We start from the raw sequence: 15,133 nt of genomic DNA on the forward strand, positions 1-15,133 counted from the left end.
TTTTCCAATCCCTCTTGTCCTGAGCCCTCTGGCTTTCTGCAGGCCACCTACCTGAGGACTCCAGGGCATAATCCACCAGCCCAATGCGATCTTCACTGTATTCTTTCAGTGCCTGCTGTATTATCTGGTGTACTTCCTAAAAGACAAGCATGCACCACTCAGGGGACAGGCCACCTGCAGGGCTGGCCCAGTCCATGCGGGGCCGGGCAACTGAGCTACCTGGTCTGCCAGGGTTTCCCCCTCCCTCCTGGCAGGCTCCTCTCAGGGCAAACCAGTGACCCCAGCCAGGAGAACAGCCAGTGGGGCAGGCCTCACCTCCTTCGTCATCCCGATAGTCACTCCTTTCTTCAGAAGGGTCAGCCTCAAGATGGAAGCAGCTTTGCTCACAGACTTGTCCTGCTCCTCTGTCACATGACTCAGGATTTTGTGCTCCAGATCATGAAGCTGGGCCTGCACCTCCTCTAGCTTAATATGAAGGACCTGCTGAACCCAGCCAGGGACCTTAGACTCCACCTAGATGCCACCAGAGGAAAGAGCTCAGCAAACACCTGAGCACCAGCAGAAATGAGGAAGCAAGAGGGCCTGGACAGGGGGCCTGGGTTATCTAGTGTCCCTTTGAGGTCTGGGGTCATCACGTGCCAGTTTGGTGCCAGGGAAAGGATGGTGAACCAAGAGACTGTCATTTCTTCACTGCTTTGAAGTCTGCAAAAACTATCTCATTGGATCCTCTAGGGACTGTAATCATCCCAACTGCCAGACGACGAACGTCCTGTCCATATCACAAAGTCCACCCAATAGACCTAAATCTTTGGGAAGGGCCCAGTGGACAGGTGAGAGGGTAGTACCTCCCTTGGTCGAGGAAGCCCAATTGAGATTGGGAGGTACACCTAACTGGAGGACTGGAGGACTGATTTATTACGCAGGGCCACCATCTTAATTGGCCAAAGGCATAATTCTTTCTCCACCTTACCCTGGCTCTGGCTCAAGGTCACCAGCTCCTGCCTCAGGACAACCAGCTGGGCCTTTTTTCCTCAAAGGCTTCTTGGGAAGAACTAGCCAGTGACAAAAGGAAAGGTCAAGGTCAACCTGGAGAATAGGCACTGGAGGATGGAGTCAAACAGAGGCCAGGAAATGGAACAGTGTCTCCTGAAGAAAACTATGACTCAATGGAAAGGAGAGAGCCAGAGGCTAGGGTGGAAGTCTTTGCTGACATCTACTTCCTGCGAGACCCTGGGTACATCATTTCCCTCCCAGGCCTCAGTACCTTCAACTGTTCTCTGAGGTCTGCTTCAGTTTGAATCGATCCTATGGACATGCTCACCCAAGGCTTCTGGAGGAGGCACTTGAGGTCAGCTCTGAGGGAACTTTGGATTCCAGGGGGGTGATGAGGAGCGAGAGTTGAGACAAGATGCAGAGACAGGAGATGGATGGTCCCACATGGGAAATATCAACTCAATCTGTTTAGCTAGAATGGATTAGTACATTAGCAAAAATGATCTTAAATAAGGAAAGAAAGGCAGGTTAAAGTTAGAAGAGGAAAGATCAGATCTACGTCATTAGCTTCAAAGGTTCACAGGGTCAAGTAAACTTTTTTTTTAAGGAAGAGTGAGGTCTTGGTATGTTTGTAGCCATCACACAAGGAACCAGTGGATGGAGAGAGAGTGAAAATTAAGGAAAAATGTTAAAGAAGCTAGCTTCTGGAGGAGACGGGACCAAGGGTACCAGACAGACTCAATCTTTCATCCATATCTTCAACGAATATTAAATGCCTGGTATGGGCATGCCACAGTGAAAAGTCCTGCAGGCCAGTGGCATCAAACTCAAATAGAAAAGGGGCCACTAAACCATACACAAGGATCCCTGTGGGCCACATATTTTGACTTAGTCTTTAAAATGTAATAGTATCTATGTTTTACTAAACTGTTATTTATTTTGTTAAACAATTCCCAATTACTTCTCAATCTGATTCAGGCTGCTCTCAAAAGTGCTACAGGTTGCATGCAGGCCCTGTGTTTGACATCTCTGTAGGAGATACAAAGAAGCTTAAGATACAGTCACTGTCCTTGAGGAACTTACAATGTGTTTGGAAAAAGAAGAAATGCACTTCTTTCTAGTTAAATATCAATATAAGGCAGCATATTATTCCAAATTAGGAATACTAACAACAAACGTTATGATAGTTCAAAGGAGGGAACCATACCTAGGGGCTGGAGTAGTTAAAAATTTATTTCCAATAAGTGAATATTATTTAGGGCCTAATGTGTACAGAACAATGTATCAGGCACTGAGGTAATGCAGCATTAAATAAGGCACAGTCCCTGCCCTCATGGCCTAGTAGAGGGATACTGCTACTTAACACTGAATTACCTACCTATGATTTCATCTTCACTGACAAAGATCATAACCCCTCTGTGACTCAGCAAATGGGGACTCCAAGAGACACTGTGGCTGAAAAATCCATTACCAATGGCTAACTGGCTGATGTCTGAACTTAGGTTGGTCTTTGGCTAGCAGACAACACAAACCAGCACAATACTCATAGATCGTAATCTCTCCTTCCAAGTTGGGAGGACTTGCTAATATTTATAGCCTGCAGGCTTTCTAGAGCTATCTACACCACAATGAAACACTGGAAGAATGTCTTGGTCCAGGAATTGGGAGCTATGACAGACAATACAAAAGAGCACATGATAAGTGTACAAGGTATTAGTGAGATCTGAAGGGAGACAGGTCACTTCTAACTCAAGGAATGGCTTATTCAAAGAAGTATCGGTTGAGTCGGGCTTTAAAGGCTAGGCAGAAATTCAACAGGCAGAGAAGATAGGGGAGGGAATTCCAAGAATGGGGACCAGTTTCACTGAAGAGGTAGGCCTTGAAGGATGGGTATATATTAGAGAAGCCAAAAGGAGGGAAAAAGTATTCTCCACAGAAGCCAAGGCATTGAAATGAAAGAGACGATCTTGGTGAATTCAACTAAACGAGCGTTTGTCGTTATTGTCGTTGCTGTTTGTCCTTGTTATCGTAGATGCCACGACATCCCAGGAGCGATGCCGCGACGAGCCAGGGAATTGGATTCAAGGGAGGGAAGGCTGTGCAAAGTCACCAGCTTCACCTTCTCCTCTGGAGCCATCCGGGTGCAGAGGCCAGACATAGATCAGGACGACTGGAGATGGCTCCCCAGCAAGCATTTATGGAGTCCCTAGTGCATGAAGCTGGAGACAAGGTAACCCTTGGAGAGGAGGAGGGACATTGGGATTTCAGACTTGAGGAGAGAGCCTGGGGAATTTACTAGGGACTTAACAAAAGATGAATAAAGATTGCTGAAGAGCAGCAGGGGCTAAAGGGAAGTTTAACAGCATGAGCCTGGATATTGTGCTGGCAAAAGGATGTTAGGGGAAGCAGCTAAAATTCATGTGAGACAGGAAAAAGAGGTAGGTTAACGGGGCTCAAGTAAGCTTTAGGACACTCATGATCTGGGGCTCTCTGGCAAGGCACACTCTAGTTTTTGACATCTAAACATTTACCGGATGTTTGTAGCAAAGTTTTAAAAATATATTTCCTATTTTGTTTCATATATAACCTCCCCAACTGGAATATGAGCTCTTAAAGAGAAGTGATGGTCTTTTGTGTGTTTGTATATCCAAAAAGACTCATACAATGCCTTGCACATAGTAGGTGCTCTGTATTTGTTTATGATGTCAGCAGAGAGATTATTGGTTGGCCAACAACCACGATTCATTCTGTTCCGGTGAATTAGTTGGGGGAGCTCCCTGATCTTCTACTGCCCAGCCTCAGGCTTGGCAATGCAGACTAAAGCCATGTGACTTACACTGATTCACTGCTTGTCATACCTTCCAACCTCTAACCCAGGAACTTTTCAAGCTCCAGGGATTTGCCAACTATTTGGCAGTGGTGCCATGGGCTGTTTCGTAGTGACGTCTCCCAAATGACTCTTTAAATTACTGAAATTTCCAACTCTTCCAGGAAAGTACTGCTCCAGTGTCTTGTTACGGCAGGGAGAGGACCCTGGGTTTTCAAAGTGACATAAGCAGAGGGCAAACTCTGATAGGTCTCCCCCCAACTGGAAAGGTTAAAGTTGGGCTCAGTGACGGCCTGTGTGTCCATTCCCTAAAGACTATGCTAGCTGATGAATTTGGGCAATAGTTGATGAATTTCTTGGCAAAAGCAACTTGTCTCCTAAGGAGTTACAACTTTATGTTGGTAAAAAGAGTCACCAACTATGCTGATGAAATCATGGGTCTTTTGAAGCATTTACCAAACATAAAAAAGAGAATTAATTTTTGAATATGGCTTCCTAATTATCTAATTTTTAAAAACCTGAGGCAGGTCTAAATTTCTTACACAATTTCTAATTGCATCTATTTTTTAAGAGACCTGTGATTTCATTAGTTTTGGGAGTTCTTGGTAAGGACCTTCTACAACGCAGACAAGGCAGTGCTTAAATCTTTCTCTTCCATCCAGGATGGCCTCCAAGTAAGATGGCAGTGGCTAAGAACCACTGTCACTTCAGCTTGGGACTGGTTTGCCTTGCTCGATAGGGATTTCAAAAGATGCTTTTTATCAAATCTTATTTAACTCCAAAAATTCTTAATCTTTTATTTGTACTCTTACACTATGTATCAGTCACCCATAATTGAAAAGGAGACAAAGGGGATACATATCCTTAAGAGCTAGCAGTTGATTCTGAGGCCTAAATGCTTTATTATGACTGTTTCATTTTCCAGGGAAAAGAAATGAATACATTAAAAAAAGTTGCATTGTTCCTAGACATTAGGAAATCATATGGAAAAAAATGGCATGTCTTTTTAAAAACAACTCTCTTAAGGACCTTTGAACATGGGAAAATTCCTTATTAGTGACTTATTAAAGTGTACAAAGGCTAAAAAAGGTAATCTATCTGCAAACTAAAATACTGCTCATTTCCCCTTCTTGTAAAGTGTGGCAATTCAGTTCTGTGACAAAGATATCTGAAAACCCTGAGCAGTCAGCCTATTTTCTAGTTTCTAACTTCTAACATTTTCTAGTTTGGTACTTTAACAAGTGGTTCAAAAAGAGAATTGAAATGGGAGACTTGGGTTCTAGTTTTAGTGCAGCTGGTGACCAGTAGTGTGATCTTGGGAAAGTTATTTAGAAAGGCCTATACAGGCCTTAGTTTTCTGTTGTAGAAAGGGATAGGACTGTATGACCCATCTAAAGGTCCCTTCTAGCTTAAGAATTCTGGGACTTTATGTGTCTTCTATGTACTTGAAAAATCTAGCTTTTGACATGATGAATTATCTTTTCTTGCTTTGTTACTTTTGAAACTCAACTTACTATTTTAAACCTTACCGTTTCAGTTTGTGATCCATGGTTAGTTACAAATTACCTCTAGTAGCCACAAATGCTATTGAATTTGTATGACAGAAATAATATAGGCTGCTCTGAAAAGAAACATTTTAAGATACACAGTATGTGCCCTACAACTTGATGCCCGTGCAGAAATATGACACACAAAGGAACGCTGACGTTCTTGGGCTGTCTTTAGTCAGTCATTAAGAGAAGGGATCTTAGATCTGCCAGTAAAAATGACCAAAGATATTACTTTTCACTTAAAATGAGAGTTAAAAATTGATACTAGGTTTAAAGTAAAATGTCAATTTCTTGAAGGTAGGGGCAATTTTTTGGTATCGCCAGCACCTACCACACTGCCTTATATATAAAACAGGCACTTAATATTTGTTGAATTAGCTGAGTTAAAGTATATACTCCTTTTTCACCAGGTCAAAAAACATATACAGCATCCTCCAGCTAATCCTACTCCCCACACTACATTAAGGTTTACACAAATGGCTTATAGCATATCTAATTACTACCACCTTAAACAATTCCGTTAAGCACTTATACATACAAATAGCTCTTCAATTACCTTTTTTTGAAAGCACAAGGACTGATTTATCAACTGTGATATCTGGAGGGAAAGATGTATGCCCATTTATAGTATGAATTAGTTCTTCGATTGTCTTCTCATCAATTTCTTGTGCTAAAGGATTCGAAATCGTTTCATCTTCTATTCTATTAAAAATAAAATATACTCATTTTTCTTAACTTAGAAGCCCAAATGTTTAAGTTGCACATTATGCGGTACTGTATTGTCACTAACCTGGTGAGGTCTTCTGCTTTTATTTGATCAAACCCTATATTTTTAGGATCATCATTTCTTTTAGATAATCCAGGAGTGGGATTACGGCCCAGAAACCTGTAGAGACTGCTATTTGTATCTGCAAATTGCAATTCCTTTTGAATAGCTTCACTCCTACTGGTTCAAATACTTTATGATCCATGAGAGCTTGGCAAAGACGCACTCCATTTAGATGGGAGATGTCACTGCTGCTTAAGGATATATTCTGCATGAGATGACCTAACACTACATCAACAGCATCTGCACCAGTAAAACAGTCTTTATAAGTTCAGAAATGTTGCTGTCTTCTTTTCAATTCCACCTGTGTGTGAAGAGAGTGAATGATACCATTCCACAGCTGAGTAGCTTGAAAAGGACCCGAGCATCCTGAAAAAACATTTAGACATATGCTGTGGAATTTAGATTACTCAAATGCACAGATAATTTCACTTATTTTTGTGAACCTTAGTTTTCTTGTGAAATATATTCTTGCCAATTTCATAATAAATTTCATTTCCTATCTTATACAAGCTATGGAATGTTTGCAATTTTTGATGATGACCCATATTTAAAATAACTACACCATAATATTCCTCTGCCAAGATAAAAACGGCACTCAACCTATGTAGCTAAACTTCACTGATTTGAGATTCATAGTCAGAATTCTGGATCCCTTTAATATGCGAAATTTACTACCTACTCTGAAACTAGGACAGTGTAATTTTCCTTCTGCCTTTACACCAAGGTGGCATATCAAGCCAACCCTTATTACTGGGTTCTGGATGCTCTAACCTCTTTCTCCTCCCTCCCTTTTAGACATTTTATGGCTCATTAGCGCATGCACTAGACACCATAGCATCCTAGGATAGCTCTGCAGGAAGCAGAAAGGAGGCTAAAATCATCTGGGCTCCTTCTTAGTGTCTTTAAGATGTTCTGGGGGAGGGAGGAGAAACTAAAAGATCCTTTTGGCTTTTGAGCATCCATTTTACTTTTCTCCCCCAGGCCTTTGGTCAGTAGAGATACATAAAAAAGCAAGAACTCCCTAATACCTTTAGACAACTATAACAGTCAAAGGTCCACATACCTTCTCCTTACATGGACCAGGAGAGATGTTTGCCTAAGGCTGTTTGCCCTGTCACTGCCTCTACTGGTACAGGGTCCTAAGTGTATTTCAGGGAAAGAGCTGCCCACTTCGGAACTACAACGTATGGCAAGAAAGGAGGCAGGGGTGGCTACATCCCTTGAGTGAACCAGGGGCCATGTAAAGGGAGAGGGTGGGGCTGGATAGGGCTAGGTAGGAGGAGGCTGGGAAAGTTAGGGCTGGGTAGGGGGAGTGGCTAGGCAAGGATGGGAGGGATTAGATAAAGAGGTGGTCTTGAGTGAGGCTGGGCAGGGTTATGGTCATGGAGCTAGGAAAGAGACTGAGGTCTATTTGGGCAGGGGAAGAGGCTATACAAGAGAATGGGCAGGGCTAGATAAGGTGGCAGAGGGAACCCGGCAGAGTCTGCCCAAGATAAGGTCAGATGGGGGCGTGGCTAGGCAAGAAGGGGCGGGGAGAGGCAGAGAATGGGCGTGGCTAGATATGGTGGCAAGGGGAATAGGGCAGAGCCTGCCTTACGCTTAAGACAAAAAAAGGGGAGGGACTAGGCAAAGAGGGGGCGGGGCTAGATGCAATTGGGCAAAGCTGCCCCGGGTAAGATCAGCTGGGGGCGGGGCCAGGCCTCCCCAGTCTCCAGGAATCTGCCTTTAAAGTCTGGCTCCCCTTCCCCTCCCCACCAAAAAAGTTCACCTGTGATAACTGTCCTTTTCCTCCGGTTGATACCACCGCCGGCGCCGAGCCGGAGGAGGAGGCTGTCCCGCAGCTGAAGCCGGAGCTCGCTCTCAAAAGAACCGCCATCATGCTCCGACTCCGCCTCCCCGCTGCCGCACGCACGCACGCACTCAGGCGCCTCGCGGGCCGGCTCCGCCCCTTCCTCGAGGACCGGAAGTGACCTCACCAGACCGGCGGGACCTGCTCTTCTTCCTGCCCCTCCCCTCGCCAGCCTCCCTGCCGGCTCCCGGAGCTCCGGCGGCGATGGCGGTGGAGTAGCTGGAGCGCTAGCGCGGCGGCTGAAGGGAGCGAGCCCTTGCACCGCCCCCTCGGGGGCCGTCGGCCGGACCAGGTGAGCGGCCGGGCCGCGCGCGACGGAGCCGTCCCCGCTCCGCTGGCTGAGGGGTCCCCGGCCGCCGTCGCCCGGCCTAGGCCGCCCTGACCGCAGTTGCCGGGTGACGCTGCCGGCGGGGCGGCGGCGGCCCTCGGACAGCCGCAGAGCGCGCGGGGCGAGCCGAGGCTGGGGCGGGGGGCTGCGGTTCGTGCCCCTGCGAGGGGTGTTGCCGCCGAGGCCGCCCCAGCCCTCGGAGAAGGAAGCCCCGCTGCCTCTTCTGGGGAGCCCGGGGCAGAGGACCACGTAGCAAACACTTACAAAGCACCTGCTGTATGCAGAGGGCCGGGGCCACCTGCTTCTGGACCCTGGTAACGACCCCCACCCCCGCCTCCTCCCCTTCTCCGTCGGGGGCTTGTAAGTAAGTGGTAAAAGTAAGGGTCGGTCGGTTTGTTTTAAATAGGAATCCCTCCAGTGCCAAAGCCGTAACCCCCATGTTGGTGATCTCCAGCCGATGCTGTCTTTATCTCTGTTCGTCCAGAGTTGTTTGCGTTGTTTTTCTCCCCCGTTGGACCGAGAGCTCCTTGAGGGCAGTTACTGACTTCGGTTTTCTTTACATCCCCAGCTCTTAGCACAGTGCCCGGCACGTAGCAAGCCCTTCATTAAAATTAAAAGTACGTTTGGTATGGGCTTCTTGACGAGAGGAATAAAGAACTGTTTCCAGGATGAACTTTTTTTTTTCCTTGCTGATTGGGAAACCGTAAATTCCTTTTAAAAGTCTATTAAGTAATATAACTCAATGCTGTATTAAAATGAACATTTAAGAAAACCAACTTCACTCCCAAGTTTGTCAGTTTGTCTTTATGAACTTCTGTAAGAAAGAGGGATACGTCCTGTGACTTTTCCACTTGGTAGCTTGGAAGTTGAGGGCCTGGGTGGGCTCCCTTTGCCTTTGTCAATTTGTCACTATACACTTGTATGATGAAGAATGCTATTTCATGTTAAGTTTCCACTGGTAGCTTGAAAGCTGTGGGTCTAGGCCTTGCCTTAATGATTTGTTGTCTGGTTGGTCCCTCTTGGTGAGAAATAAAGATTTAGGGTACTTTACCTGGAGAGAGAGAGGAGAGCTTCTGAATAAGTAAGTGAGAGTTTGGGGCTCGATATTGTTGTTGTTATTGTGAAAGAAGCTTAGGAATGACTTGGGCAACAGTATTGTATGTAAATATTGTTACTGTTATTGTGAAAGATACATTTGTAGAGAAAAAATGGTTAAGTCAGAAGAAGAAATACTGGGGAAGTTGTTTGATTTCCCGTCTTCAGAAACATCAAAAAATAGAGGGTACCTCACAGAGTTGTGGAAGAAAGGGGAAAGCTTTTGCAGAAGTATAAATGTAAGTTAATGTTGGTTTGTTTTGAAAGAAGCATAGGAATAACTTAGGCCACAGTCTTGTTTGTAAATGTTGCTTTTAAAAATACATTTGTAGGAACAAAGTAGTAATAGTCAAGTCATGAGTGGTAGTGGGGGAGAGGGAAAAATTGTGTTAGAGGAATGTCTCTGCTGTAATTATTTCTGTACTGAAGACATTGTTTCTGTTCCCCACTCTAATATAAATTGGGCAAATGCTCTTTATTAGGGTATATACCTACTCATATCATATAGCTAAAGATGTTTGTTGTTGTTCAGTTGTGTCTGACTCTTGGTGACTCCATGGACTATAGAACACCAGGCCCTGTCCTCTACTATCTCCTGAAGTCTGTCCAAGCTCCTGTTCCTTCCCTAATGTTATCTATCTGTTTCAGAGTTAAAGAACACACCGAAAAAGACCAAGTGAAACGAATGCGGATGTCACATCATGAGATAACATATGTTAAGTGCTTTGTAAACCTTTGTAAAATGTTGGCTTTTTTTAGATATTGTTTTGTTTTGTGAGTTTAGAAAGGGAGATTTGTAGATCAAATTATATTTTAAAATGCATTAGGTGAGGTTAGATATTTTTATGAGTGTAATTTGTAAGTTCGGGTTTATATTTGATCAGATTTTCATAAAGCATGACCAAACTATACAAGAACCACAAATCTTCTAATTTTAGGGTTAGAATAGACTTTTGAGTTCCTTTAGTTCAACCTCACACTCAAAAGATTTCCCCCACTCCCCTCCAGATACAGATAGTAACAATTCCCATCGGGCTGTACTCTTCTGGACTTCATCACACTCCCCAGAACCTCATCATCCTACAAGATTTCATGCTCCCTGAAATTCGCACCTCTTCAGCACCTCTTTTCCTGGTGCACTTTCCTCTTTCTGATTAGGGGAGGGAGGGCAGACCACTGGGAGAGCTCTCCTTCATTTAAGGAGGGGTCCTGGGTAACATCTCTTCATTTTTCTTAGGTCTGTACTCCTCTGGACTTAATCATGCATCTCCTCCCCTTTCCACCTTCATTTCTTTTCATGTGTTGTCTTCCCTGGTTAGATTGTGAGCTCCTAGAAGGCAGCTGCTGTCCTTTGCATTCTTTGTATCCCCTAGCCCTTAGTGAAGTGCCACACACATTGTAAGTCCTTAATAATTTAGTGCGCAATTAATATTTATTCACTGACTGACTAGTAGAAAGACCCTAGTTAAGGGAGATAACAAGAAGACTTCTCATTTCTGACTTTTAAGTGCCCAAACTTATGATATTCTTGGGTAGGGAAAATTCTTCTAGGGAAGAATTTGGCCTACAGTGACACCAGTGACCCTAAAGAAGTCTAGCTTCAGGGACCAATGGGGAACATATCATTTTCCCTCAATCTCTGCTTTACTTAACATATTCCAGTTCCAACCTTTACCCAAAATATGTTAAATATTAGAAACAAATCAATTATAGATATATACCAGTGTTCCAGGTAAAAAAGGGTCATTGTATGAAATATCATTTAATCCTAATGAAAAATTTTCAGAAAACATGTAGTCTGTGTCTGTGAGCCTTAGGCAGAGTTAAGGAAGGAGACTTAGGAAAAGGATGGGAAGATTTTTCTGTAGTATTTTTAGGTGGATGATGTGATTTGGACCTATGCTGAGGCTTAATGGACTCTGGAGCCTGGAAGTGATCATTCCTGAAGTATGTTGTAGAAGGGTTTATTGTTTGGCTACAAGTTGGGTTAGAGGAGGCCAGTCAAGACCAGCCTCTGATTCTAAGTCTTTCTTTCTTCCTTCCTTCCTTCCTTCCTTCCTTCCTTTCTTTCTTCCTTCCTTCCTTCCTTCCTTCCTTTTCTTTCTTTCTTCTCTCTCTCTCTCTCTCTCTCTCTCTCTCTCTCTCTCTCTCTCTCTCTCTCTCTCTCTCTCTCTCTCTCTCTCTCCCTCCCTTCCTTCCTTCCTTCCTACCTTCCTACCTTCCTTTCGATTTTGACAATTATTTCCCCGTATTCCTCATCCAACTGTCAGATTTCAATGAAGGTATCTGTGACAAGCCTAAAGGACAGAGGTAGGCTCTTAGGTTATCATGAGCTTCCAGAAACCTGTGCCTTGGAGGCCAGGGACCAATGGAGAGAAAATGTACATATTAGTGAAGTTCACATTTTGAAAATTATTCATTATTCCTGTTTACTAGCTGTGTGAATTAATCATTTTGGGGCCTCACTTTTCTCATTAGTGAAATGAAAGGCTTTGATCTCTTGGGATCCTTTCCAGTTCTGATTTTCTCTTATTCTGTATATCCAGTCATTTCTTCGGCATTTCGGCAGCCTGAAATAGGGAGGGGGATGGAGTGCCAGGGGCTGGAGACCAGTTTTGAAGATTTCACAACTTTGTGGGGACAAATAGAAGCTGAGCAGGAAGATATTTTTATCAGCAGTGGCAGTGATGTATGTGTTGTGCTTCACATGATTTATGAAGGGTTATATCACAGAGGAGCTCTTTGCTAGAATATTCATTTCATAGAAGTGTGTGTCCTTGTGCACCACCAGTACATCATAATAGCATTGCACTGGTGGATTGAATGCTGGGTGTGAAGGAGAGGGATTCAGATCCTACCTGTGCCACTAGATATATGATAATCCTATAGAATTTATCCATTAAGTCATAGGCAGGTTGTGACCCATTTCAGTGGAGGAGTTGTGTCCTGTAAGCTCCTTGAGGGAAAGAAATGTTTTGGGTTTTTTTTTTCATTTTTATCTTTGAATCTCCAGTGCCTACCACATAATAGATACCTAATAAATTATTATCAAGTAAATACTTGGAAAAGTCATAGATCCTTCACATAGACCTCTCATCTGATACTTAGTATATTCATTATTCAAAAACTGTTAGCCATTGACTTTAAACTGTACATTCACTTCAACAAGCAGTAATTAGTAACTCATAGACACTTGGGAATAGTTGGACAAATAATGTGTTCCCTCAAGGAACTGTATGTTTGTACAGGAATAACTATAATACTAGAATATGATGATTGCATAGGAGAGGTCAAATAAGCATGAGAAATTTAAGTTAGTAGTTGTTCCTAACTGGGGCATCAGGGAAGACTTCATGGAGAAGGTGGCATCTGAACTGAACCTTGGAAGAAGAGGAGGAGGGTCTTTGCATGGACATGGGCTGGATCAGCATGCCCAGAAGTAGGTAGAACAGAGGGAAGTAGGCAATGGTTAATGTAGACATGGATGTGGGAGAGAACAAGATAAAATCAAGAGACAGTCTGAAAGGATCTTACAGATCAGAAAACTAAGGTCCAGAGTGACTTCTGAGGTCATGCAGGTTGCAGGAAGAGTCGGGACTCAAGGCCAGCCTCTGATTCTAAGTCTTTTCTTCCTTCCTTCCTTCCTTCCTTCCTTCCTTCCTTCCTTCCTTCCTTCCTTCCTTCCTTCCTTCCTTCCTTCCTAACTTCCTTCCTAACTTCCTAACTTCCTTTTGATTTTTGACAACATAACTATTTCCCCATATTGCCCTACACTCTCTTTGTCAAACGGAAAACTAATCAAAACAAGCACAAAATCACTATCTGGTAGAATTTCCAACATTTGGCATTTGTAATCTCTTTCTACTGAAAGAATGGAGAGGTATTCCATTATCCACCCTCTGCCTCCTTCATTGGCTGTTGTTTTTAATTAGTGTTTACCTCTGCTTTGTAGTAGTCTAATTTGTGATACTGTGTTGTCTAAGTAACTATTGCTTTCTTGGGTTTGCTTTCTTTGTCAAGTCATATGTGTCATGTCCCATGTGCCTCTGAATTAATAACTTTTTACTCTGCAATAAAATTGAATTGCATACACATGTCCTAATTTGGTCAGACTAGGAAGAAACTGATGGGTACATACTTTATTTTCTTTTTTAAAAACTTCAACAAAAAGTGCTGCTTGGAATATTTGGGTATGTTTGTGGCCTTTCTCTCTTTGACGTGTTAAGAGTTGTACGCCCAGTAGCTGGATTGCTGGGTTATAGGCTAGTAACTTCTCTCAACGAATGCAAATTATTTTCTTGAATGAGTGGACCAGTTTCACCAGCAAGGCATTAATGTGCCTATCTTTTCTTAGCCCAGTTAACCCAAGGTATTTTTAGTCTTTTATCATCTTTGCTAATCAGCTGGATGTAAATTGAAACCTCAGTCCTCAACCTTATTTTGGTTTGCATTTTTCTTTATTAGTGATTTTAGATAATTTTTCATGTTTAATTTATGGCTCTTTTTAAAATTTCCATTAAAGTTCCATTCCTTTGATCCTTTATATATTGTGGAATACCAGACTTTTATGTAAAATCTGAGCATGCTTTCCATCATACTATTCTTGAAATTATGGAGTTGGGAGTCAAATTGTGGAGAACCTTACAACCCAGGCAAAGGTTTGTACTTTATCTGGTAGGTTATGTGGAGCCACAGAAAGTTTTTGAAACAAAGGAGTGATATGATTAGATTTGTGTAGTAGTAGTAGTAGTAGTAGTAGTAGTAGTAGTAGTAGTAGTAGTAGTAGTGATGATGATGATGATGATGATGATGATGATAATAACTCATATAATAACCTTAAAGTTTTAAAAATGCTTTTCACATAGCATTTCGTTTATTCCTCTTGACTTTGGTGAAGCAGGTACTGTAGGTGTTATTATCCCCATTGTAGATGAAATGACCAAGAACCAAAGAGATTAGAGTGATGTGTGGTATAGTGGAGATGGTGCTAGACTTGGTGTCAGAAAGACCTAGCATCCAGTCCCACCCCAAATACTGTCACTTCACACCTACTTTAGTTTTCAGCATTCACTTCCACAAGATTTTGAGTTACAAGTTTTCTCCCCATCTCGCCCCTCTCCTCAACATTCACTTCCACAAGATTTTGAGTTACAAGTTTTCTCCCCATCTTGCCCCTCCCCTCACCCCAAAATGGCATGCCTTCTGAATACCCCTTCCCCTGATCAGCCCTGCCTTCTATCTCTCCCCCACTTCTCTTATCCCCTTCCCCTTCTATTTTCCTGTAGGGCAAGACAGATTTCTATCCCCATTTCCTGTATTTCTTATTTTCCAGTTGCATGTGAAAACAATCTTATAACATGTGTTTTTAAAACTTTGGGTTCCCAGTTTTCTCCCTTCCTCCCTCCCCACCCATCCTCATTGAAAAGGCAAGCAGCTTGATGCAGGTTATATATGTGTAATTATACAAAATACTTCCATAGTAGTCATGTTGTGAAAAACTGACTGTATTTCCCTTAATCCCATCCTGCCTCCCATTTATTCTATTCTCTCTTTTGACCCTGACCCTCCCCATAAGTGTTTGCTTCTGATTACCACCTCCCCCAATTTTCCCTCCCTTCTATCATCCCTCTGCTCTCTTGTCCGTTCCCCCTTATTTTTCTGT

General features: G+C 43.1%; 2 protein-coding genes across 3 annotated transcripts in view; one reads left to right on the top strand and one right to left on the bottom strand.

Annotated features, from left to right (window-relative positions):
• DEPDC4 (DEP domain containing 4) overlaps positions 1–8,815 on the bottom strand; it is a 47,930-nt gene extending 39,115 nt beyond the window's left edge. Inside the window, 5 exon segments of the mRNA XM_078150423.1 lie at positions 5,927–6,072; positions 6,161–6,299; positions 6,302–6,565; positions 7,968–8,599; positions 8,652–8,815. Coding sequence (XP_078006549.1) covers positions 5,927–6,072; positions 6,161–6,299; positions 6,302–6,565; positions 7,968–8,599; positions 8,652–8,815 — 1,345 coding nt within the window.
• Positions 8,189–15,133, top strand: part of SCYL2 (SCY1 like pseudokinase 2) — a 62,877-nt gene continuing 55,932 nt past the window's right edge. The window contains exon 1 of one of the 2 annotated variants that reach the window (XM_020982312.2): positions 8,189–8,340. The gene's annotated coding sequence lies outside the window, so the exon portion shown is untranslated. Of the gene's footprint in view, positions 8,341–8,535; positions 8,741–15,133 lie in introns of those variants that run through there. The other variant, XM_020982313.2, reaches the window with a different exon arrangement.

Source organism: Phascolarctos cinereus, unplaced genomic scaffold, assembly GCF_003287225.1.
Source record: "Phascolarctos cinereus isolate Bilbo 61053 unplaced genomic scaffold, phaCin_HiC Scaffold_1;HRSCAF=81, whole genome shotgun sequence".
NCBI lineage: Eukaryota > Metazoa > Chordata > Mammalia > Diprotodontia > Phascolarctidae > Phascolarctos > Phascolarctos cinereus.